Source organism: Schistocerca piceifrons, chromosome 3, assembly GCF_021461385.2.
Source record: "Schistocerca piceifrons isolate TAMUIC-IGC-003096 chromosome 3, iqSchPice1.1, whole genome shotgun sequence".
Taxonomy (NCBI): Eukaryota; Metazoa; Arthropoda; class Insecta; order Orthoptera; family Acrididae; genus Schistocerca; species Schistocerca piceifrons.
This window is the reverse complement of record NC_060140.1, coordinates 572,199,578-572,225,973: the sequence shown is the minus strand read 5'-3', so window position 1 is coordinate 572,225,973 and position 26,396 is coordinate 572,199,578. Positions and strand designations below refer to the sequence as shown.

The 26,396-nt window shown below is 39.2% G+C and overlaps 1 protein-coding gene and 1 non-coding gene across 4 annotated transcripts in view; one reads left to right on the top strand and one right to left on the bottom strand.

Annotated features, from left to right (window-relative positions):
• The window catches only part of LOC124787741, a 258,172-nt gene extending 238,037 nt beyond the window's left edge, over window positions 1-20,135 (bottom strand). For 2 of the 3 annotated variants that reach the window (XM_047254603.1, XM_047254604.1), the window contains exons 1-2: window positions 19,871-20,135; window positions 3,471-3,696 (exon numbers count right to left, since the gene is read on the bottom strand). In XM_047254603.1, coding sequence (XP_047110559.1) covers window positions 3,471-3,696; window positions 19,871-19,910 — 266 coding nt within the window. In that variant the 5' untranslated portion in view covers window positions 19,911-20,135. The remainder of the gene's footprint in view (window positions 1-3,470; window positions 3,697-19,870) is intronic. The other variant, XM_047254602.1, reaches the window with a different exon arrangement.
• Window positions 9,933-10,007, top strand: Trnal-caa. Its single transcript has one exon. It is a non-coding gene; the product is annotated as a tRNA-Leu (tRNA).
• Window positions 20,136-26,396: the final 6,261 nt, after the last annotated feature.

The following is a 26,396-nucleotide window of genomic DNA, read 5'->3' as shown; positions in this document are numbered from 1 at the left end:
ACTATTTTTGCCAATTTTGGATTTAATATCCTAAAAAGTGCCTATTTCATCATATAAGACAGTGGCTCCAAGTTTTTCCACACTATACGACAGATGGAAAAAATATTTTCTGCCCAGCGTGCAGGAAGGTGGCTAGTTGATATGTGCTCATGCTTCGTATTTGCCTAACACTTCGGTCTTTTTTTATTCTTTTATACCGCTATCCCTGTTAATACCAAATACTCTTTATAGGTGTTTTATTATTCATATGTAAAAAATAGATCACGGATCTTTAGGTTAACACCTATTTTTTTTCCTAATCTCCAATTTGCATATAAATTGGTACTTATGCATTTCATGACTAACTAAACTGAATACCGTTAGTTCTATAGGACCTAAAATTGCGTATTTCGACATTGATGCCTAATTTTGCCTATTTCGGCATCAAAATCCTAAAAAGTACCTATTTCGTTAATCTGACAGAGTTCTTGTGTTTTCAAAGATTAGAAAAAGGAAGTTAACTTAGGGTTTTATGTCTCGTCGAAGGCGAATGTCATTAGAGACTCTTTACAATTCCTTTGCTTGCCTTACTACCAACAGCACTCGGCATGGTTGAATGGTCATCCATCCAAGTACGCGCCGAGCGAATGGGAACCGATCAAAGATTTGAGTTACACATTAAAATCGAACGTGGAGTACTAAATGATATATTTGAAAATATTTCGTTCATAGGATTCTGGCCAGCTGTGTATTTTCGCAAAGAAACGGTTTCATAGGCCTTAAGCTGCGCACGGATTAAAAAATCACAATGTTAATCGTAGACGCCCTCTATAGCTAAATTACTGCCCTTCGAGCATTTTCTTGCTGCTGTCTACAGGCAGTCCTATCAAACTACTCTGTTTCGTGAAAAGTATTATACGTGAATTTTCCGGTTCAAAAAATAATTTGCCAGTAGTGAGATGTTTTCATCTGAAGCACCGGTAGATTCAATTCGCTTGTTCAGAAGGGGTGGCCATCTGTCAGGTGCCATATGCCCAGCAACGAGTACGGTACTTCCCCTACCACTCCCATGCACCGCAAAAAAAAAAAACAAAAAAAAAAAACAACAGTACATTGTGTAGCGACCGACATGTTAAGTGTTACTGACGTTCTAAGTGCAAAATAAATTCTAGTTTCTGTGTGAGAATACTACGCCATGCCGAAAACAGCTAGTTCAAAGTCTACTCATATAAGGCAGTGGCTGCAAGATTTTCCGCATTATACAACAGATGGGAAAATTATTTTCTTCCAAGCTTGCAACAAGGAGGTTAGTTGATGTTTTTCTTAGACTTCTTATTTTCCTGTCACTTAGGATTCTTTTTTATCGCTATCCTTTAGTAATATGAAATATTCTTTCTATGCGATTCTAAACTGCATTTCCCTTTTCTCTCGTATTAGGTTTCGAGTGTTAAGAAATCTCACTTAACTCCGCATGCAGATGGAATCACACATAAGGCTAATGTTGAACGAAAGTCAAAATTGAAGCAAACTCTTTTAACCAATAAATCTGGTGAATCCTCCGAAAAAAAACAACTTCTGCAGTGATTTGTGTCACGCACTTGTGGCAGCAAACATCCCCTTTCGGAAACTAGAAAACCCTATTTTCAGAGGTTTTCTTGAGAAGTACCGCCATCAGTCTATTCCTGCAGAGTCAACTTTACGTAAGAATTATGTGGATTCAGCTTACAATGCTGCATTGCACATAATTCGTGAAGATGTTGGAGAATCTTGTATATGGATTTCTGTGGATGAAACTACTGACAGTCTTGGCCGTTACATTGCAAACCTGATTATTGTCAAGCTAGATCCAGATGCTCCAGCCAGGGCTCATTTGATTTACTCAAAACAGCTTGCAAAAACTAACCAACAAACAATAGCACAGTTTATGAACAATGGGCTTAAGGTGCCATATCCAAACGTAGTGTATGAGAATAAGGTGCTTCTGGCCGTCACTGATGCTGCTGCATATATGATAGCAGCGTTTCAACTATTAAAAATATTCTACCCATTGATGCTGCACGTAACTTGTGTAGTGCATGGGATCAACCGCATAGCAGAGCAAGTAAGGCTACAATTTCCTAAAGTAAATAAAGTAATGTCTATGGTGAAGAAAATTTTTGCTAAAGCTCCATCCAGAATACAGGTATTCAAAGAACAGCTTCCAGATGTCCCATTGCCGCCAGAGCCTGTTGTCACCCGCTGGGGCACATGGCTGATAGCAGCAGAATACTATAGTACGCATCTCTTAACTGTCCAGAGGGTGGTTGAAAATATACCGGAGGATGCTGCATCCGTAACTGCACCAATGGAGTTACTCAAAGATTCTTCTTTAAAACGGGACTTATCTTACATTTGGGGCCCACTACACATTTATGGCAAGAATTAACTTCACAATTAGAAGGCTCAAGGAGACCTATCTATGAGAATATTTCTTTGCTTGAAGAAGTCAAAATGAAAATTAATGAAGCGCCAGGTAAAGTAGGGGAAAAAGTACGGGCAAAAATGCAAACGGTTTTGCAGAAGAACACTGGCCTGAAGGAGTTGTGTGCAGCTGCCGACATACTTAGTAGAAAATCCAGCACTTCTGACTGCAGCATTTCTGCCAAAAATGAAGTACGCCCCTGTCACATTTGTTGACGTAGAATGTTCTTTTTCAGCGTATAAATTGATTCTGACTGACAAGCGCCACAGTTTTTCACTAGAAAACCTAGAAAAGATTTTGGTTATTTATTGTGAAGCCAACTATGGTCAGAATATGTGAAACTCTACGAGTGTATTAATTAAACCATTGCCACATCTTTTTTACAGAGATTTTTATCTTGAAAGAGCTCAAAAATATTTGGAGTTATGTTCAACATTAATATTGTAGATTGCTGTGCTCTGTAACTGTCTAAATATTCATTCTCCTTGTTTTAATGACTAATAAGATGTTCATACTGTCAACACTGTATTTTAATTTATTTTTATTTTCTCTGCATCATTTTTATTAGAGCCTATTTTAGGTTTTATATAGCCTAAATGAACTACTGAAGGAGCCTATTTTAGGTGCCTAAAACACACTTTTTTACGACCTAAAAATCTGTGCTCTAGTTATCAATACTAAATGATCACAAGTTTTCACTTCTTCGGCAATAGAGAAAAAAACAGATTTGCCCTCTGGCTTCAAAAGGAGAATTGACATTCCCTCTTACTTTTAATAGACACAATAATAAATCTTATTTTTGCCCCTCTTTAGATGACAGAGGTGGATTCATGCCTGCAGCAGGCCTAAACACCTAAAAGCACACATCAGCTGTTCATCATTCTGGAATAGAGAATCTTTCTTTGGAAGCTGTACATAAAAGAATGAGGGAGGACTGGCAAGGAGAGGAGATGAATCAGTCAAAACTACAAATATGAATTTTCTATTTTACTCCAAACAATGCATTATATAACAGAAAACACTAACTTACACTGGCCCAAGTTTCTCATCATTGCACCGATCCTGTAGTGTACTATAATAAACTGGAAATTTATGTATTCTCCAAGACCATTTGGAAACTTCGTTGACAGTCTGGAGTGATGTGTGGACATGAATTTTTCTGTTGTCTGCATGATACCTCCGAAAAGTTATGTGGCCATGTAGTCCACCTTGTGATATGTAGGCAGTCAGTTCTAGACCACCGCAGCATCCTAAAACTGAAAGAAAAAATGTTACAATGCAGATAGTTAACACTGCAAACCTGTTTTGAGAAGCAAAGGCTCTAATGATTATTAGATCTTCCCCTCTTCATACATACTGCAGGGTGAAAAACTCCACAGAACAAAATCAATACTAACAAAACAGCACAAATGCAATAATGATGTTTTACTTGAATTGTATTATTAAAAACTTGAAACTAGTTTGCCACTTTGACAATAATTGACAGATTATAAGCAGATAGACTGTGCTTTCTAAATTCTATACAGATGAAAGTTTCTGTTTGCACAAATAATCAAAAACTATTTTTCAACAAATGTATCAGTGGTTTAGTGGCCGTGTAGCTCCATGGAAAAGTTCAAGGCTATAAATAAAAAGACCCCAGAATTTTTCTACCACTTGTAGATTCTTTCACCCCTGCCAGTTATTTGTTAATGTGAAAAATGCCATGTGCATCATGGTTTGGATTCCATGTAAAACTGTAGGTTCCCCTATAACTGGCTGGGTAAGTCAGTCCGAATTTCAGAAGAAGGCCTGAGAATACCAACTCCAACAGAACTATTGTGAACTGGTTATGGTTGTAGACAGCTATGAGTTAAGTGTGTCACTTTTCTATAATTAAAGGGACATCTTGTTTATAGTGATGTCATTAGATCGATCAAAGGAATTATCTTCAACTATCCCCCCCCCCCCCCCCTGTGTGCACCACAATCACACAAAAAAGTACTTGTCAATGATTCTATGATTTCATTGCAAATCTGTCCAATTTTCTCTTCAATGAACACATTCTTTCAGTCTGCATATCTTCAAACTTGTTCTCCTAAGTTCTTAAACTCAATATTGAAGTTTACCTGCACTACAGGCAATCAGTACAAAACCATGTCATCAACAAAACAAAGCTGGTTAGTTAGTTTCATGGTCTGTGGATCATTTGTATGATTAATCATAATGATGTGGAATGAGTCACTTTATATTCACATTCATATGTAAATATGGCTACATACTGATCATCTACAACAATTTTCACACATCACAAAATTCATGTAATTGATTGTCATTCCCCAAGATTTTCCATGCCTTGAATTGCAAATGTCGCTCGACTAAGTTGTTTGTGGAATTCAAAAATGTACTTTTCCTAGTTTAAATTCTTCTCAGTATGGCCACCTAAATTTTTTGATGTTTCCACCTTATTTATTGTCTGCCTCTAAACAGCTAAGTGGTCAGTGTGATTGACTGCCATGTGGGATATCCAAGTTTGATTCCCGTCACTGCCAAAGACTTTTTCCTTGGTTGGAGGACTAATACTGGGTGTGAATGGCCCCATGAGGCCATCTGAGGAACTACTTGACCAATTAGTGGTACTTCTAAGGTCAAGAAATCTGACAAAGGCTGGGACAGCAGTGTGCTGACTACAAGCCTTTGCATGGCAGAGGATGACACGGTAGTCAGTCAGGCCCAGTTGTCTCGTCTGTGACCAGAAAGTGGAACTTTTAATTTGTTCACCCTATTTATTATTTCCTCATTATGTGTTACACTTATCACTAGTGTAACAATATTATGGGAAGGAAAGTTGTTACCATATAGCGGAGATGCTGAGCTGGTGATAGGCACAACAAAAATACTTTCACAATTAAAACTTTCAGCCATTGGCTAAAATAAATGTCGTGTGACTAGGGCCTCCCGTCAGGTAGACCGTTCGCCGAGTGCAGGTCTTTCGATTTGATGCCACTTTGGCGACTTGCGCGTTAAAGGGGATGAAATGATGATGATTAGGACAACAAAACACCCAGTCCTTTTGTTGTGCCTATCTGCGACTCAGCATCTCCGCTGTATGGTGAGTAGCAACTTTTCTTCTCATAATATTGTTACATTCCATCCTGGATTTTCCATTGTTTGATTATCATTAATGTAGTACCTCTAGGAGTGCAGAACTGAATATTGTGTCTATTTGAAATTGAGAGTGAGACCATTTGCAAAAAACCAGTCAAAGGTAGTTTTAAGAACATCATTTACCATTTCTCCTATTACTGTATTTATTTTTGGATTGATTGCAATAATAGCATCATTCATAAAAAGAACTAATTCTTCTTGTTGTATATTAAATGGAAGATTATTTACATATTTGAAGAACAATAGCAGACCTAACTTGGAGAACACCATATGTGGTTTCTCCTCTGTCAGCAGAATCTTCCTACATGGGTTTAATTACAAGTACAACCTTCTGCATTCATTTGGTTAGATATGACATCATCCACTGTTTGGCTGTAACATAAATTCCATAATACCTCTATTTACCTAGGAGAATATTGTTATTCAGACATTTTAAAAATTGATGAGTGGACGTGTACATGGTATTCTTAGTTGACCATCTCTTCTGAAATTCAAACTGCGATTTACTGAGGGTGTTATTATTGTTCAGTTGGAATACTATTCTAGAACACATGACCTTCTCAAAAATTTTGGAAAATTATGTAATTAATGGAAAAGGTGTGTACTTATTGTCATCTCTCCTATCATCTTTCTTATAGAGAGATTTAAAAATGGCATATATTTCTGGAATAATGCCTTAACTTACTGATGTGTTACATATTTCTGATAATGCAAGGCATATTATATGGTAACAGATTTTTATTACTCTGTTGGAAACACCAACAAATCCAGATGAGCTTTTATTCATGAGAGAACATATAGTTAGTTAGTTAGTTTCATGTTCCACAGATCATTTGCGTAATACACAATAATAATGTGGAACGAGTCATTTTATATTCACATCACAAATTAATTTGTAGGTATGGGTACATGCTGAACATTTATAAGATTTTCTTAACTGTACAGAAATGAGTTAGTAATTCCTACCATCACCTTTTACAGATTACAATAATAGAAATTCTTCTATGTAATTGAAGGCATTGTAAGGAGTACTTTTTCAGTTTCTTTCCATATTTTACTTTTCTATCTGTCAGACACTTTATACCACTGCGTAAGTGATCAAAGCTTTTAGTTGCGGCACTGTGCACCTCTTTTTTTTGCTAAATAAACCGTAATGTGGAGTAATGAATGTCATATTTCCTTCTAATAGTGTAGTTAAATGCATCATTGTTATTTTGAACTGCAATGGATTGTTTACAACAAATATCTTGAAGGAACATATATACTGTAAATCACTAATCAGTATACCCATCTCCTTAAAGAGATGTCTACAAGATGATCATGGGTGAGTACCACATATTATTCTTACACCACATTTTTGAGAAAAGTACTGAACACTTTCTTTCTTAAATATGAGTGACCCCAGAACATTATTCCATATGACATTACTGCATCAAAAGATGGAAAATATATCATGTTACTGGTTTGTCTCTCTCCAAGATCTGTAATGATTCTAAGTCCAAATGTGGCTGAATTAAGTTGTTTTAGGAGTTCAAAAATGTTCTTTTTCCAATTTAAATTCTCATGAATACAGACACCTAAGTATTTTGGAGTTTCTACCCTATGTATTTTTTCCCATCATGTGTTACATTTATCAGTGGAGTAGTACCCCTAGATGTGCAGAACTGAATACGCTGAGTCTTTTTAAAGTTGAGGGCGAGACCATTCACAGAAAACTAGTCAAAGATACTATTAAGGACACATTGTTTACCATTTCTTCTGTTTCTGTATGTCTAGCTTGGACTGATTACAAAACTAGTGTCATCTGCATAAAGAACTAATTCTGCTTGTTATATATTAGATGGGAGATCGTTTACATACATGAAGAACAACAGTGTACCAAATACAACTTCTTGATTATATATGGCATTGTCCATTGGATGCCTATAGCACCAATCACATACAATTTCAATTTATCTATGAGAATAATGTGATTCACACAGTCAAATGCCTTAGACAGGTCATGGATGATACCAATCCATGCTATTTTATTATTTAATATTTGTAAAATTTGGTGAGTGAACATGTAAATGGCATTCTCAGTTCAGCATCTCCTCTGAAATCCAAACTGTGATTTTCTGAAAATATTACTGCTGCTCAGGTCAGATAATATTCTGGAATACATCAGCTCCCCAAAAAATTTGGGAAATGATGGCAGCAGTGAAAAGGTCAGTAATTATTGACATTTCTCCTATCACATTTCTTAAACTGGTTACACAATGGCATATTTCACTCTCTCTGGAAACATGCCTTGAGTTAGTGATGCATTGCATATTTCAGATAAGAAAGAGCTTATTATATGGGAACAAATCTTTAGTGCTCTATTGGAAATACCATTAAACCAGGTGAGTTTTTATGTTTGAGAGAATGTACAATTTTATTAATTTCAGAAGAAGAAGTTGTAGTGATACATTCATATGATTAAATTTTATAAGAGTTACTTTTTCAACACACTGCTGTGACTTTTCTCTTGAACTGTTTATTCCTATACTTTCTACTATATTTAAGATATGTTTATTAAATATATTTGCTACTTGTAACTAACAATTCATAGCCCTTCCGTTTAGTTCAGCAGTCACATCATGCTCTGTGCCTTGTTGTCCTATCTCTCATTGCACTACATTTTATATAGCCTTTAGTCTGGTGACAGAATTACTGATTTCTGACATTATGTGCATGTTCTTTGATTTTTAATAACTTTTCTCAGTAATTTGTTTTCTGCAGGTATTGTTCTTTTCCTTTCACAATGTACAACAATAACATGAGCTTCAAAATGGTATATAAAGTATTCAATCAAATAAAGTATGATAATTTACAACACTGCCTGTGAGCTACAGTATGTCAGTATTCTACTGTTTTAAAGGAGTCAGTTAGCTTTCTATGGTGGATCATTTCATACTGTTTCTTTAGTGCATTTTTTGTTTTATGCTCATCAGGTGCAAAAACTCAATTTGGTTCTCTTTGTTGCTCCATCCATGTAATTGCTTTGTTTATATTATCCAATATTTCATGCATCATCTATATTTTTTTCCTCAGCTTCATCATCTTCATCCTTGACTGCTTTACTAGTCCCATTTCAAACAGCGACAGTAATGTCCTTGTCATCTATGACTTCAGAAATTGGTACTTCATTGCTGACGACTACCCAGCAGTTCAATTTTTCAAGATCAATGTTGCACTGCAGAACATCACATGCAGACTGAATGTCACTGCTGCTGAAATCTGTGTCACTACACTGTTCATCTGTTGCATTTTCTTCAATGGAACACTTGTTCCAGCATTTTCTAATAGTGGTCGGACTGATGCTTTGCCATGCCAGGCCTACTGAACATGCAACACAGTTAAGATTCAAGAACATATCTTTTGCTACACTGAATTTACTATTGAAGTGAGCAGTTTACAGTGATAATGAGCCTTAAATGTGTGTATGATGCCCTGATCCATCAGGTGAATTAATGCAGTCATGTGTTTTGGCAAAAACAAACCTTTTATTTTACTATCTTCTGGTTGCATGGATTAGTAGAGCTTCTTCTCTCAGCTTAAGTGACCTTAGGTGCTCTCTCATTGACAGAACAACTCTTCCTGAAACCAACTGGTGAAAATGTCATGTCATCCAAGCATTCTTTGAATCCCTGTAAATGATTTGTAATGATGACCATTTACATGCTTGAAACAGGCTTTTACTTTTACTTCCACAAATAGTTTTCAGCTTATGGCTACCTGATTTATTTGTGACAAAGAGGAAGGTTATTCTGTCTTTATTCATTTTTAAGCCCATCTTACTTCTCGATCTTTTTGTATCAAGAGTTCTGGTTGGAAGCAATTGATAATAAAGTGCCATTTCATCACAATCATACACTTGATGATGATTTAAATTTTTATCTACCATTTCTTTGTGTAGAATTTCAAGAAACTGTGAATCTGATTCACTGTCACTGGATCTCATTTCTGCTTCAATGGTCATTTCGTGAATTTCATTGTGACATCTCCATTTTGAAAACCATCTGTCGGAAGCTATAAAATCTTTCCTGGCATGTAAATCAAAGTGAAATTTTTCAGCTTAGGTTTTAATAACTGGTCTCAGAAGTGGCACACCTTCACTTCACCACCTAACCACAATAAACACAGAATGAGATTTTCACTCTGCAGCGGAGTGTGCGCTGATATGGCTAAGCCATGTCTCTGCTATATCCTTTCTTTCAGGAGTGCTAGTTCTGCAAGGTTCGCAGGAGAGCTTCTGTAAAGTTTGGAAGGTAGGAGACGAGATACTGGCAGAAGTAGAGCTGTGAGTACTGGGCGTGAGTCGTGCTTCGGTAGCTCAGTTGGTAGAGCACTTGCCCGCAAAAGGCAAAGGTCCCGAGTTCGAGTCTCGGTCGGGCACACAGTTTTAATCTGCCAGGAAGTTTCACAATAAACACATTTGTTAAGATCATTGTTTTTTTTTTCTAATTTAATCCCCTTTTCTCCATTTCTAGATCACTTTCAACTGTGTTTACAAAGCTTGTAAGTCTTTTCTCTTCTTTTACCCATCCCAGTTGTTTCTTCAGGTACACCACATTCATGTGATAAAATTACTTTAGTTTCACAATTTTGTACCAATCAATAATTTTTAGTTTATCACCCACAGAATAAGCTTTCTGTTTTTTGATGTCATAACAAGTACACAGAAATCTAGACAATGAATGAATGAATAATACATGACCCACATGATGGTTGTGCTCATTTCGTTTATTGCCAAGTGCTGTTGCAGAGTTACTTTGTTGACTGTGTCACAATGTTAACTGTGAGATGTGTATTCAAGTTTCTGTCCAGCAACAACCATATGTCGATATGACAAAATAAAGGTTGAGTTTAATTACACCCATCTATTTTGGTTATTTTTTTAAAGAGCTTGGAGGTTACAGTAATAAATTATACTGTAGAAAGCCTACATGCAGATTGTACAAAAGTTTTTTCCTTTTTTAAAAAATTACACTGAGAGTGTAAAAATCATTCATAAATGATGGTTTATTTTGGGTAACATTTTATACAGTGTCATATCTGAATCCACAGTATACTGGATCGCAGTACATCGGGCTTCTACAGTACTGTAATCCATCGCTTGATCCATGCTTTTTTTCATGGCTGTTTAACGTCCTTTCTAATTAATTTATGTGGAAATGGTGTTTTGAAATAATGACAAAAATTTATCATGGAACACATTCAATTTTGTGTTCACATTTGGTTCATTATAAATTTCATGTCGGATATTCACTTGTACTCTGTTCTTAAAAACATTTGTCCAGGAGTCTTTAATTATTCTAATTGATTTGCAGTGAGAAGTATCCATGCTGTAAGGCACAAACAGTGCATCATGATCAGAGAGCATTTTCTACAGGGTAAATAGTTATTTTCTTGGTTTGAGTTTCAACAAAGAAAACATTACAAATTAGGGTCCTTGTGTCTTTCTCCATCTGTGTTGGAAAGTTAATTACTGAGATCAAACTGGAGGATCAAAACAAGATTTCCAGATAATTTTTCCCATCAGAATCCTTTACAAAATCTATACTGAATTCACTGCACGCTATTAACCGCTAGCTGCTGTCTGATGGATAGCACGGTAAGAAATCCAGATATCTCACAAATAGTTCAGATTCCCAGTGGGGATCTATACACATTTACAATTAAAAGTGAACTTTTTTTCAGTATAAATTCACAAGTATACACTTCTATATGCTGATCACTACAATATCTACTTGTATCAATGTTTTTGAACTTGTATTCCATCTTGATATATGTAACAACCCCTCTTTCCCCTATTAGTTCTGCATGAGTAAGCTCCTGAAGTGTAATCTTTTATATGTAAGTTAACTAACGCTGTGGTGGTCAGATAGGCACAGGATGTCTATCTTTTCAGAGCTTTCTAAATTTTCCGAACAGACAGGAATCTTAATTTCAGAAGGAGAAATTGGTGACCCATTCATAGTATTGTATTTTTATCAACTCAAAATTAACATTTTCATTGCTACATTATTACTATCATCCAGGGTATTTAATTATTATTGCTATTTGGAGGACTTTATTCAATTTCTGGTAATGTAAAGGATTTGGTGTTGGAGAGAAGACTGGAATGTGGTACACTCAGCATCATGAGGCCAACAATGGAACTATTGTACTTGGAAAAGTAGTGGTTCCAGTTTGGGTAAGTTGATATTAATGGCCAGAAGAGTGGGATGCTAAGAACATATCTCTTCATACCAGTACCCAATGACTTATGAGGCAGCGCATGCAATAGCATGGTCTGTGAGGTCTGAACATGAGGTTTCTTTTTTTTATCTTCCTCCTTCATGTAAAAGCATGTCCATGATCATATGGCAATATCAAAGTAGTGCTGATGCAAAGCTGTCTGCAACCTGAAGATTATAACTCCACAGAGGGATGATCCCAATGGATGTAGTACAACCTGGCTCTCCTCCAACTTGATAACCGACTTATCTAGCCAATTACAAGAGGACCTGTATTGCAACGAGAAATTCAAAATTAAGTTCAACTTGGCACCCACTCATCAACTTTCTTCTTCTTCTTATTATTATTATTTAAAGGTTTGTTCTATACATTTTTCTAGCCTGTATTTAATAGCGAGTTTTACATGAAGGCACTGCTGGACATCTGCAGATCCAGTTACCTAAAAATCAAAACACTTTGTATGAGTGCTTGACAATATCGATATTTTTAAATTTATACACTCCTGGAAACGGAAAAAAGAACACATTGACACCGGTGTGTCAGACCCACCATACTTGCTCCGGACACTGCGAGAGGGCTGTACAAGCAATGATCACACGCACGGCACAGCGGACACACCAGGAACCGCAGTGCTGGCCGTCGAATGGCGCTAGCTGCGCAGCATTTGTGCACCGCCGCCGTCAGTGTCAGCCAGTTTGCCGTGGCATACGGAGCTCCATCGCAGTCTTTAACACTGGTAGCATGCCGCGACAGCGTGGACATGAACCGTATGTGCAGTTGACAGACTTTGAGCGAGGGCGTATAGTGGGCATGCGGGAGGTCGGGTGGACGTACCGCCGAATTGCTCAACATGTGGGGCGTGAGGTCTCCACAGTACATCGATGTTGTCGCCAGTGGTCGGCGGAAGGTGCACGTGCCCGTCGACCTGGGACCGGACCGCAGCGACGCACGGATGCACGCCAAGACCATAGGATCCTACGCAGTGCCGTAGGGGACCGCACCACCACTTCCCAGCAAATTAGGGACACTGTTGCTCCTGGGGTATCGGCGAGGACCATTCGCAACCGTCTCCATGAAGCTGGGCTACGGTCCCGCACACCGTTAGGCCGTCTTCCGCTCACGCCCCAATATCGTGCAGCCCGCCTCCAGTGGTGTCGCGACAGGCGTGAATGGAGGGACGAATGGAGACGTGTCGTCTTCAGCGATGAGAGTCGCTTCTGCCTTGGTGCTAATGATGGTCGTATGCGTGTTTGGCGCCGTGCAGATGAGCGCCACAATCAGGACTGCATACGACCGAGGCACACAGGGCCAACACCCGGCATCATGGTGTGGGGAGCGATCTCCTCCACTGGCCGTACACCACTGGTGATCGTCGAGGGGACACTGAATAGTGCACGGTACATCCAAACCGTCATCGAACCCATCGTTCTACCATTCCTAGACCGGCAAGGGAACTTGCTGTTCCAACAGGACAATGCACGTCCGCATGTATCCCGTGCCACCCAACGTGCTCTAGAAGGTGTAAGTCAACTACCCTGGCCAGCAAGATCTCCGGATCTGTCCCCCATTGAGCATGTTTGGGACTGGATGAAGCGTCGTCTCACGCGGTCTGCACGTCCAGCACGAACGCTGGTCCAACTGAAGCGCCAGGTGGAAATGGCATGGCAAGCCGTTCCACAGGACTACATCCAGCATCTCTACGATCGTCTCCATGGGAGAATAGCAGCCTGCATTGCTGCGAAAGGTGGATATACACTGTACTAGTGCCGACATTGTGCATGCTCTGTTGCCTGTGTCTATGTGCCTGTGGTTCTGTCAGTGTGATCATGTGATGTATCTGACCCCAGGAATGTGTCAATAAAGTTTCCCCTTCCTGGGACAATGAATTCACGGTGTTCTTATTTCAATTTCCAGGAGTGTACATAAATAGGTACTCAAACTCATGTTTATCTTAAGTATCAGCACCTTAGCTTACCGTAATCAACAGTATCAACTAGTGATAGAAAGAAACTGTGACAACAATTCAAGTGTCTTGAATTAATACTTCTTCTATTTCACAATTTTGTCTCTTTCAAATCATCAGCTTTGTTTACAGAATCAATACTTAGAATAAGAACAATGCTATTCCCATCGATTTAGTCATTTATTTTGGTCCACACAGATGTCTGCCTGTTTTCAATAATCTGCCAACAACTACGAAATGTTTAGTTACTTATAAAGTAATATGGAGGAGCCTAGAAGTGTACTACATGCTTGAACACATAAATGATTAGCATTTCAGTGCCACCACACATAGTAGACAGAAGTGATGCCCTGTACATTCTGTATATAAGGGAAGTCTATAGGGTGGTTTTCTCATTCAGAAATCACATTTGAATATACAGTTGTTTGTGACAGTATAGTGTTTTGTCTTATGTAAGAAAAAGAAACATCTAACAGCATATGACAGAATTTGAAGGCTGCTCGATCAGTGTCTTTAAAGGTTGTGGTTTATTGTTCTGGACACTGCTGCACGTGTAGTTCACCACCACCTAACTGTCATGTTATTTTGAATTGATGGTTCAGGAGAACAATACTCAAACCACAGGGGATTGGAGTGGCCCTGTGCGACTAGTGCCTAAGAAGATGGACATATTGTTCGCTCAGCTGTACAAGAACATACAGCGAGTCAGGAAATTGGCTTCTTTGCCGCAAGACAAATGTCCATACATCAGTGAAACAATATTTGTAGAATCATGTACTGTCATCATTATTGCAGTTTCCCCTGATGCTGCAGCAGAGACTAGTGTGCTGGTGCCAGCCACTACAACTGATCAATTCTGGTTGAAGCAGCACGGAATGACATATCCGTATTTCTAACCCAACCTCAGTTCGAGTTAATACCTGACCGAATTATTGTCACTGCTGCAGCTAGACAGTTCTATACAAAATTCACACCCTGTCTTCCAGCAGATCACCCGCAAATTTAATTATGTCTTCTTCCTACTACACTTTATATGTGAAATAAGTAAAATTTTGTTATTATCTCTGGTCTTGCAATTTTAATGACCAGTAATGTATCATTAACTATATCCTGTAACATATCTCAGGTTGATTCCGTATTTCTGGATTTCCGGAAAGCTTTTGACACCGTTCCTCACAAGCGACTTCTAATCAAGCTGCGGGCATATGGGGTATCGTCTCAGTTTTGCGACTGGATTCGTGATTTCCTGTCAGGAAGGTCGCAGTTCATAGTAATAGACGGCAAATCATCGAGTAAAACTGAAGTGATATCAGGTGTTCCCCAGGGAAGTGTCCTGGGACCTCTGCTGTTCCTGATCTATATAAATGACCTGGGTGGCAATCTGAGCAGTTCTCTTAGGTTGTTCGCAGATGAAGCTGTAATTTACCATCTAGTAAGGTCATCCGAAGATCAGTATCAGTTGCAAAGCGATTTAGAAAAGATTGCTATATGGTGTGGCAGGTGGCAGTTGACGCTAAATAACAAAAAGTGTGAGGTGAACCATATGAGTTCCAAAAGAAATCTGTTAGAATTCGATTACTCAATAAATAGTACAGTTCTCAAGGCTGTCAATTCAACTAAGTACCTGGGTGTTAAAATTATGAACAACTTCAGTTGGAAAGACCACATAGATAATATTATGGGGAAGGCGTGCCAAAGGTTGCGTTTCAGTGGCAGGACACTTAGAAGAGGCAACAAGTCCACTAAAGAGACAGCTTACACTACACTCGTTTGTCCTCTGTTAGAATATTGCTGCGCGGTGTGGGATCCTTACCAGGTGGGATTGACGGAGGACATTGAAAGGGTGCAAAAAAGGGCAGCTCGTTTTGTATTATCACGTAATAGGGGAGAGAGTGTGGCAAATATTATACGCGTGTTTGGATAGAAGTCATTAAAGCAAAGACGTTTTTCGTCGCGGCGAGATCTATTTACGAAATGTCAGTCACCAACTTTCTCTTCCGAATGCGAAAATATTTTGTTGAGCCCAACCTACATATGTAGGAATGATCATCAAAATAAAATAAGTGAAATCAGAGCTCGAACAGAAAGGTTTAGGTGTTCGTTTTTCCCACGTGCTGTTCGGGAGTGGAATGGTAGAGAGATAGTATGATTGTGGTTCGATGAACCCTCTGCCAAGCACTTAAATGTGAATTGCAGAGTAGTCATGTAGATGTAGATGTAGATACACTCTAGTACTTGGTCAGGTCTTTGATCGCGTGGGTCATGAAATTCAACTTGGCCAACTAAACTGCTACAACATTAATAGCATTCCTCTTGCATGGGTGAAGCCTTACCTTCATTATAGAAAACAAAGGAATCTTATTGATCGCCCTAGCAAACACCATGCTAAAACCACATAACACCACTTCTAGACTTGATAATGGTGTCATTTTGGCAAGGAAGAGGGTTCACTAGTTTGTTCAGGTATGACATATCCAATTGAAGCCACTCATTGGTGATTAAATCTGGCAGAGTTATCAAACTGTAGAGCATCTGATTGCCACATTGGACACAATTCCAAATAATTCTAGACATTTTCTATGCAATTTCACAGGCTAGTTGAAGTGTATTTGGGTGCCTGAAGTTTGTTAAACCCAGAATGTACGCAGCCTTGTGAACACCACTGTTGTCACCTTGGAAGATGGGAGTGTCCACAGCATACTCACCATGAAAACGTCGAAGAAAGGGCAGCATTTGGTCACAGACAGAATGTTGAAATAAACATCTGGGTGCACATTCTTGGTAACTTGAATGAGTGGGCCCAGGTCAGGGTACAAAACAAATCCCCCTAACATTACAGAACTACTCTCTGCCTGTACTACACTCTTTACAAACAGCTAGTTAAAACAACTCACTGGCCCATTGTCAAACTTGACTTCTTGCATCTTCAGAAACAGAGGCAAAATCACAACTTGTTACACTACACTACATGCCTCAATTTCGCTACTGTCAAGTTTGTGTGTTGTATAGCACATTGAAGGCATGTAGCTTTATGTGCCACTGCAAGCAATGGCCTTCTGTAAGGTATCCACCTCCAAATGTCAACTGCTTACAGTTGCCTCCATACTGTTCACTTGGCAATAGTTGAGGTTGCACTGCATTCACTGAAAGCAGCAGTTCCTATAATTTTGAAACTAATTTTCATTGACAAGCAGTAACACTCTTCTCTAGTACTTGTTCGTTAGGAGCTTTTAATGACCACTGTGCTTACTCCATGTTATATGGCTGTCAGTCATACACCATTCCTTGTAGTCATGTTGAACAATTTACAGTTTGTGTTGAGACAACAACAAATCAGGCAGCTTCACTCATTGTGTGGTCACGAGCAAGTCCAAACAAGATAGCTCCATTTTTGGCATTCTGTTATGTTTCCAGGTCAACCGATCTTACTGCATTGATTCCAGACTGGCACATACATAAAACTTCACTGTCATGGCTTGTGTCAGATGTGGAGTGTCACACAATTACCTGGTACAGTTTCTACATTATCTGTAGTACTCCAAAGCAACCTGTGTACCCTTTTACAAAGATGTCTAGTTAGAATTTTGTCCAATAAGCTCAAAATGAGGCATCTGATATGGTTCAGTGCTGGGACCGCTGTTGTTCTTAGCTTACATACATAATAATTCACTGCCCTTTGCAGTTTACACAAGAATCCGCATACAACTTCAGCAGATAAAACTTAGATGATAGCTGAAAAGGCTTAAAACTGGTTCTCAGTTAAAAGTTTAAGTCTTACTGGTAATCTCACAATGATCCATTTTATGCTATCTTAAACATTAAAAAATGTCTTTCTAGCACCAGAAGCTAAGATTACTGACCATACACTAAATGAAAAACTTTTTCTTCTTTGTCTTCAACTCTCATGTGCTTGGAAGCATCAGTGCAGCCAGAGCTTCTCTTCCTTCTCCGAATCACTTTTACCTATACATTTGGTTATTAGGCCAATGGAGAGTGTTTTGATGGGGCACCTTCCCCATTGTTCAATTGAACAGTATATGCCCAGTAGTCATGGTTTAGGCAAGACATTTCCTCTTAACCATTTACGTATGGTTTTCCCACAAATTCTCATGTGGCTGACTGCAGTCAGTGGTCGCCAGATGGGGTCGCCAGATCCCTATACCAAAAATCTAAATGAAATACCCTGTGTAAAATTACTTGGGCTCCAGCTGGATAACAGGTTAATCAAGAAACTCAGTAGACCATGTTTTGTCCTTAGAAGCACCTCCCATTGTGATGGCTTATCATTCCCTGTTGCCCTTTGAAATTATCTTCTTGGGCAGTGCACATAAAATGTTTATTCAGCAGAAGCAGCCAATAGGAATATTGTATAGGCAGTATTACATTTTGCATAGGCCTAATCCTTTTTAAGGGTATTGGAACACTTACACTCACTTGCTTATGCGTTTGCATCTTAATGATTTTTGTTAATGACAAAAAATGGTTTAAGCTGAACTGTGATGTTTACAATCACAAAAAACAATTTCCATTTCGACTTTGTCTCCTTCTCAAGAGTTCATAGTGAAATTATGCACTGGTGGATAGTTATAAATAAACCCCTACCTAGCAAAATAAGGAACTGGGAATCTCAACCAGTTCAAAACAAAATTAAAACATACCTTATTAGCTACTTCTTCTACAAATTATGTGTATATCTAGACTTAGGGATTTAACAATTATGTTGGCTTCAAGGCAGTAGGTGTAAAGCAGCATGATAACGTCTGTCACAACTAGGTTTTTTGCTTTTACATTTGTTGGCTCCACCAAAACACATCCATAATGTCACATTCCAACCTAACCTAGGCCTTGGGCTAAGCCACAGATCAGTCTACAACCACAACCAGGTTCTTTTGCTTTCACATTCATTGATTTCATGGACTAACAACCAAACTGTGGAAAAAAAAACTGAAAGGTCATGTCAGAACAGCCATTAACATTATGTCACATGTCAAAGCCGACAACTAGTATCGAATTTTCCACTTGACTCATATGAATAGCATTAGAACATGCGTATTTTACTAATGGTGTGGTATACTGATTAACTTTCCTCAATTTGCGTTTTTCCAATGTATACCTTAACTCATTAACATCCCTTAAGGTTGGTGGAACCTACAGAAATGATAAATTAATGAATACCTGACTTTGGGACAGAAGCAGTGTAATAATGTGATCTGCTTAAGCCATCCCTGTAAACTATTCTTATTTTGGCATAGCTTGGCTGCAATAGCATATGTACACATTATCTCTCCTGTAAACAGGCACTCACATGTTTGTTTTTAGCCTAAACTTTTTGATTATGTAAACTAATACATATAATTTTGGACTTTTTCCACATATTTGAGCACTATCTAAATTAGGGTCCGTGAAAGGAAAATTAGTACATCAGTTTTTTGGTGTGTGTGTGTGTGTGTGTTTCACTTCCTTAGGAATTATTTCCTCGCTACACATCAGTGGAATGATTAGGGTATCTGGTTTCTTTTAATGTCAAACACAAATAAGTTTAAATATGGGCGAACGTCCTCTCTATGAGTCCATCAGTAAAAAATTATTTATTCCTCTTATCAATGTGCTTAGTCTATTTATTTATTCGTGTTACAAGTGTAATTAGGCAATTTTTCCTCGAATATCAGGGTTGTTGATTTGGGTGGGTCTACTTTGCTAAAGCGTTCGTGCCGACAGAATATACTGCAGCAGGCACAGAAATTTAAGGTACAGCTCAAGTATGTGCCGTCACATGGGTACATGTTGCTCTGGTCTTTACGATAGTACTTAAAATAAGTGAACCGGACACAAAGCGTATAAAAGTCAAATCTGTTTTTCTTTTCTACAAATAAACAGCTTAGCAGTTACATTCTTTGAAGCAAGACGTGCTGGTTATTGTTTCTACGCTCGCCAAGTGCTGCTACCTACGCTTTGTTGGAGATTTCAATACGTGAGTAGTACAGACACACATACATGACGAGCAGCTTACACAGCGACGCAAGTCGTTAAGGATTTTTTCAATAAATATTACTTACTTGTGGAAAAAGTAAAACAATAGATACCCCACTCCACCATTACAACACGCTGTCCTGTTATTAAACGCAGCCAAAAACCTACGACATTCTCGATCAGCTGTTGCAACGGAACTTTCTAACGTCACAGCAAGGTCGCAGCAGACGTACAGTATCTAGGCCATGTTGTGGTGCACAGTTCCGAAAGTCTAGTTTATACTTTATATGAATTTCAACTACGCGCAGTGTACGAATAAACAGTTTGTGCTTAACCCAAGTGTGTTATTGTCATCTCTAGAGCGAAATGAAGTGAAAGTTAAACTCGCAGACCAACGGAGAGCACACCTTCTTTCACTCCCTCTCATTTTCCGAACAGTTTGTATTCGAATGCGGACTGTTGTACATTATTTTGCTGCGGTACATCGCGCCCTGAATGTTTTCCTATTGTTCGTATAGCCTAAGCTAAGAGTTTTATTTCCGGCAGCTCTCCTACCAGCAGGTTGTGAAACACGTGCTCAGGAAGGAAGTAGTTTTGTAGTATGATCAGGGCACGTCTCAAATCATCAAAGTTACTCGACATATTCTAAATCAAATGGAAATCATAACCGAACGAACATTACAGTCGCGAAACTGGACTGTGATTAAGACGCTACCCATTCAAGTTAGTTAAAGAATGCTTGGAAATCAGTTGTTACTTGTATAAAATATATTTAAAATTACTGGAGGAGCGCTCCTTTGCAGTTTTTATGTACCAATAAGCAATTTACTTTCTGTTCTCCTTAATGTAACTGATTTTTTTATGAAGCTTGACGACAGTGTAGTCCTATATTTTGAAGAGACCTTTTTTTTCTTTTGGAAAATATGTTGTCATTCATAAAAGCTCTATGGATTTTGACTCCCGAACAAAATAAAGTGTTGAGGGACTTAAAGTGACTTATTACCAGTACAAAGGAACTGTGATTTATGTGGATTCCGTCAGCGGTACGAGACGCAAGAGATTTAAACTTGCACCGAGATCAAGGTGATTTACTTGTATGCTGCTATGATGAAAATTAAAATCATGATTCGATAAACCTGCAGACGGCTTTGGCACTGGTTATTGAAACTCAAGTAGCAATACCGCTACATTGTTAAAACGGTTACTACAGCCACATTGTGTCCGCCCCTCATAGCTGAGTGGACGCCGGCACGGTAGCTCAGCGTGTAAGGTCAGAGAGCTGGCTGGCCTTTGCAATAAAAATAACAGAGTGACAAGATCAACAACGAACTTCAAAGGATGTCATGTGACGTCCGCTACGACGAAATACAACGAACCATAACGAAAAAACAAGTTGTCAGCGCGACGCAATGTCATACCTAACGAGCCGGGTTCGATTCCCAGTGGGTTCGGAAATTTTCTCCGCGCAGGGACTGGGTGTTGTATTGTCCTTATCAGCATCATTTCTGCCCCATCGACACGCAAGTCGCCAAAGTGACGTCAACTAGAAAGACTTGCACCAGACGGAGGCCGTAACCACACGGCATTTCCATTAACGCCTCATTGTTATTTTTACTTCTGTTGAAGGTGAAGGAGCGGGAGCAATTGCCCTCCGGTCTCGATAAGGTGTTCACGTTTAGCGCTTTATGCTTCGCTTTGATAAGATATTGGTTGATGTTAAGCTTTTTCTTTGATTTTGGTTGTTAGGCTTTGCCTTCGGTACTCCCATACAAAAACGATTTTGGGTTTTCAATTTTTTATTGTACGTAACCTTAGTAAAATCTTTATCTGGCAATCTGCGCTGGAGACTTAGCTACCACAGATGTTGGCAGGAACACCATTACTATGGTGGGGTCTCCCAGATCGCCTTTTTATTTTATGTCAATAAAACCATTGTTTTGGTGAATATATATTTTTATGACTTCCAGTTACTCGTTACACTTTTTGGAAATTTGCATTTTTTAAACAATGTAGAATTTAAAACACTTTGAAAACTAAAACATAAAAAAATTATTTTAAGTATTACTAAAATAACAGCACGTAGTTACCTCTCTAGTCACTCAAAGATTATCATCAGGGAGATAATATTACAGATTCGGAACTTAACTGTACTGAAAAACATTTCATCTATGACAAATTGTGTTTGGAATCAGCTTTGAGTTTACTATTCATCGTTTCAGCCTTAAAGCGATTATTCCACCCTATAATTCTATCAAGCGAGAAATTTCGCCAAATTTTTATTTTAAAAATCAAGAAGACAGCCTATGTATTCTCCTGAGGCCCTGAATAAAATTTTGATTATAGTCAGCATGCATTTCACGCAGACCCTCCTACAATTTTCCAAACAAATCGGAACAGCACCCTGTTGAACAGACAGCTTGTTTCCCACTTCAAACAAGGACAACAAAAGATTGGTGTTATTCGTTTTTCAAAAAATTATTTCTGTATTTGAGGCTCGTAATCTCCAAAACAGCAAGTTTACGACGAGGCTTTTTCGAATCTGTTGCAGTCCAGGCAGCTGCGATGCAACGTTGAGTTGCTTTGTTCTTACGTTACTTATCGGCTTCTGTTTTCTCCATCGAAAACATCTTTCTGCTCTTACCAAAGAAGTACGCTTCTCCATCATCATCTGTCACATCTTGGTCACTTTCAGTCTTCTTCTCCGAATATTAGTATCGTAATCACTAAATTCTCGAAATCAGGGTCATTATCACTGTCACCAAAGTTTCATCTGAGAAATCACTAAGGTGTCTCGCATAGAAAACGTTGCGTGGAAGGTCTACCATTCCTCACCACGGAAAAATGGTAACGTTCAACAAAAAAACGACACGCAAGCACTATGGTACGTCTGTGAGACCTCTCAAGGACTAAAAATAAGGAACAAATTGCAACAACAATGCCAGATTTCTGGCACACATCCAATAGGACGATACTCAGAAGAGTCGACTTCAACTCACAAGGATGTGTGAAATATCAGATTGTGACAGATAATGAAATGTAACACACACATATAGTTTTTGTTGAGATATATATTCACTCCACTGTAGTCTCACATTTGCCACATAATGCTTGCTCATACCCTGAACAACAGTAGCGTAATTTCCTGTGCATGAGGTAAGAATTTTACACTTCTCTCACCTTTGTTGTCCGCTGTGGCGCGTCTTTAGTGTGTGCACGAGCCTGGTCCGGCTCTCAAATGGCTCTGAGCACTATGGGACTTAACTTCTGAGGTCATCAGTCCCCTAGACTGAGAACTACTTAAACCTAAATAACCTAAGGACATCACACACATCCATGCCCAAGGCAGGATTCGAACCTGCGACCGTAGCAGTCGCGCGGTTCCGGACTGAAGCGCCTAGAACCGCTCGGCCACCGTGGCCGGCTCTCTATTTCTTGCTGATACATACTGTGCACGAAGCTCTTCGCACAAATCAAAATTATACTTCCATCTGCCAAGTTGCTCACCAGTCACTTCCTTATACAATTCCTAGGAATTTATGGCAGCCAAATCAAGAACGTTTTAAAACACGTGAACTGGCCAACGTCTTGTACCGACTTTTATGGAGTACATCCTTGCCATTTTATCCACGACGTCGACCGTAAATTTTGTTTCATTGTAAAATCGAACTGTTTCAGGAGTCTTCCTCTGACTTTCGGACATAGATACATGAGAGTGACGTGAACTCACTAACAAAACATTCTTATTTGTTTTCCTTTGATAAACTATTAGGATTGTCACATCATCATTTGTATACATAATAGTCGAGTGGAATGATCGTTTGTACTGTCTTTGCAGTAGGAGGCACCTTCTTGGTCATGTGGTCGAGGAGGATCAGCACCAGTGTATGGCAATCCATTCCGTATGTGTTATTATGGAGACAAAAGCATACAATTCTTCAATATCTACTGTCCAGAAATCGTCTTGTAGTCAACGACGAGCCTCAGCTTCAGTGCAGCGCTAATGTAGCGCATCATGGAAGCACTGAAAACTAGCCACTAAACATTAAGAAATTTCCCACTTTGAATTTTCCTTTTAGAATATGAGATTGGTCCTAGGCTGTCCCGCAAAATGTTATGACTTTGCAGGCGAATTGAAAAAAATGACTGTATTTTTATAATGTATAATGTACTGATATTAGATGAGTACATCAGTTCTTATATTGTATGATATCCTATTTCGTTACACAACAGCACACTAAGTTATTATGACTACTATTTACTATAAAAGCTTTTAATTGCATTAGCTTTTGTTGTAATTTTACAAATCAAAACTGTACACGAAGGGAAAAAATATTTCTGACCTGCATTAGAACCCACTGGTATAATTTCCCACACAGTGCCCACTATCAGATTTTGACTGACTTCGCCCGGAAGCAACTTTGTCCGGGTTGTTAATTTTACAGAGCTAGAACTTGAAACATCAGAAGTCATACTGGATGGAGAAGCTTAATTTTTCCATAAACTTGGCGGAAAAGTATCTTGGACCGTGTTTATATCAACTCTTTCGTTGCACGAATCACTTTCTTCATCTGCAGACTCCGCTCCTATGACACTTTCTTCATTGTCCCGCTCGCTGTCAGAAAATTCAAATTCTTACCTTTCCTCAGTTCTTGTAGTATTTCAGCGTCTGTTGGACGCTTCCTGTATTCATAACTCGTGATTGCGAGGACGAGTATTACGTTCAGTCATAACACACAATAACTGAAAACCTTGCTTCAACTAACCAACAACCAGCGCTGGATTGAATGACATTGTTGTTGCAGATTTTAACAAAAAAGGGACAACAGTTGGTGTGTTTTCATATGCATGATTGCAAAGACATAGCCTAAAAACACAGAGAAATGTTGTGAGAGCGGCGATATTGGCCCTGCCCTCCTTCTAGGTAGCAAGCTTCACATTTTATAACCTCAAAAAAAAAGTAGGAAACTCGAAAAAATGTTGGTAAATGTTTCATGTAACTGATGAAAAAGCACAAAATACCAAGCCAGTCCAGTTTACGATTTTCACAGAAAACAAATGAAAGGGTCGAAAAGGGCCCCTCGGTTCTTCTAGTATTAAGACCTAACCAGCAGAATTTTAGACTCGGTTGTGAAAATCAGATTGTGATTGCATACGACCAGCACATAGATATGCTCTTGGCTATAAAACCGTGTTTTGAGAATCATCATGAAATTTCTAATGCACTGTTTAAGTCCCCCAGGGGACTTCCGCTAGAAGTACGTGGGTGGCGACCCGAGCTGAGTCTGACATTGCTTCCACTTACTTGTGTCAGAATCCTTCTTTCTCCTTCCCTGTCGGCCTCCCTTGGCCAACTCTTGCTTTTTCGACCCCAACGGTATTAGGTTTCGAGGCCCGAGGGCGTCTTTCCAATTTTCTTATTCCTACTTATAACCCAACTCCTGAGGGGAGCCCACCCCTTAAGAAAAGCCAGTAGTCCTGTGAGCTGTGAGGGTAACACCGCAGGTTGGACGGGAGGCCAGCACCCTCTCTTCGTAAAAAATTAAACATGCTTTCAAGACTACAAGTAAGCCTTGGAACATTACTGACAAAAATAGACGACGTCAATGGCAAAGAAACGGTATACGATTTGGAATGTGGAATGTAAGGAGTCTGTACAAGACAGGAGCTGCAATCAGTGTGGTCAAGGAAATTCAGAGGTACAAACTAGACCTAGTTCCACTGCAAGAAATCCGGTGGGACGATGCTGGGAGCATGATGTTGAAAACCGTACAATTCTGTATAGAGCCTGTGAACGAGGTCATCTGTTAGGCACTGGTTACTGCGTCAGTAAGACGTTGGCCACTAATGTTTCAGAATTCTTTTCAGTCAACCCAAGAATATCTGTTCTAACATTGGACGTAAAGCATATTAAGGCGACTTTTGTGAACTGTCATGCTCCCACGGAGGAGAGCGAGTGTGAAGTGAAAGACGAGTTCTGTGCACAACTAGAGGCAGTGATGGACGCTATACCAAATGGACACCTGACGCTCCTCCTTGGTGATATGAATGCCAAGGTTGGGAAAGAACAAATATTCCAAGACACAACAGGAAGGCACAGTCTACACAACCTAAGCAATGACAATGGGGTTAGGTTCATCAGCTTCGCTACATCATTAGGGTTGTTCATCTCCAGCACAAACTTCCAGCGGAAAAACATACATAAAGGAACCTGGGTGTCACCAGATGGGAGAACTGTAAATCAAATAGACCAAGTTCCCATTGATCTCAGAGCCAAGAGATGGGTGTCTGACGTTAAGACAGCACGAGGTACCGAAGGTGGGAGTGATCATTTCCTGATCAGAGGCCATTTAAACATACAGTGTAAAGGAAGAACGGGGCCTAAGTTAAAAAGAGTGGAAAGGTACCATGTGGAGAAGCTGAAAGATGAGGCAACGAAGACCGGATACCAGTTGCAACTAAGTAACCGCTTTGAAGCACTCAGTGAAATGGACGCGAATCAGACCTTGAACTAATGTGGGGAAACATCCAGAGCTCAGTTAGGGATACAGCAAAGGAAACACTCATGGGAAACCCAGTGGGCAAGAAGATCTGGTTTGGAAAGGAATGTGCAGA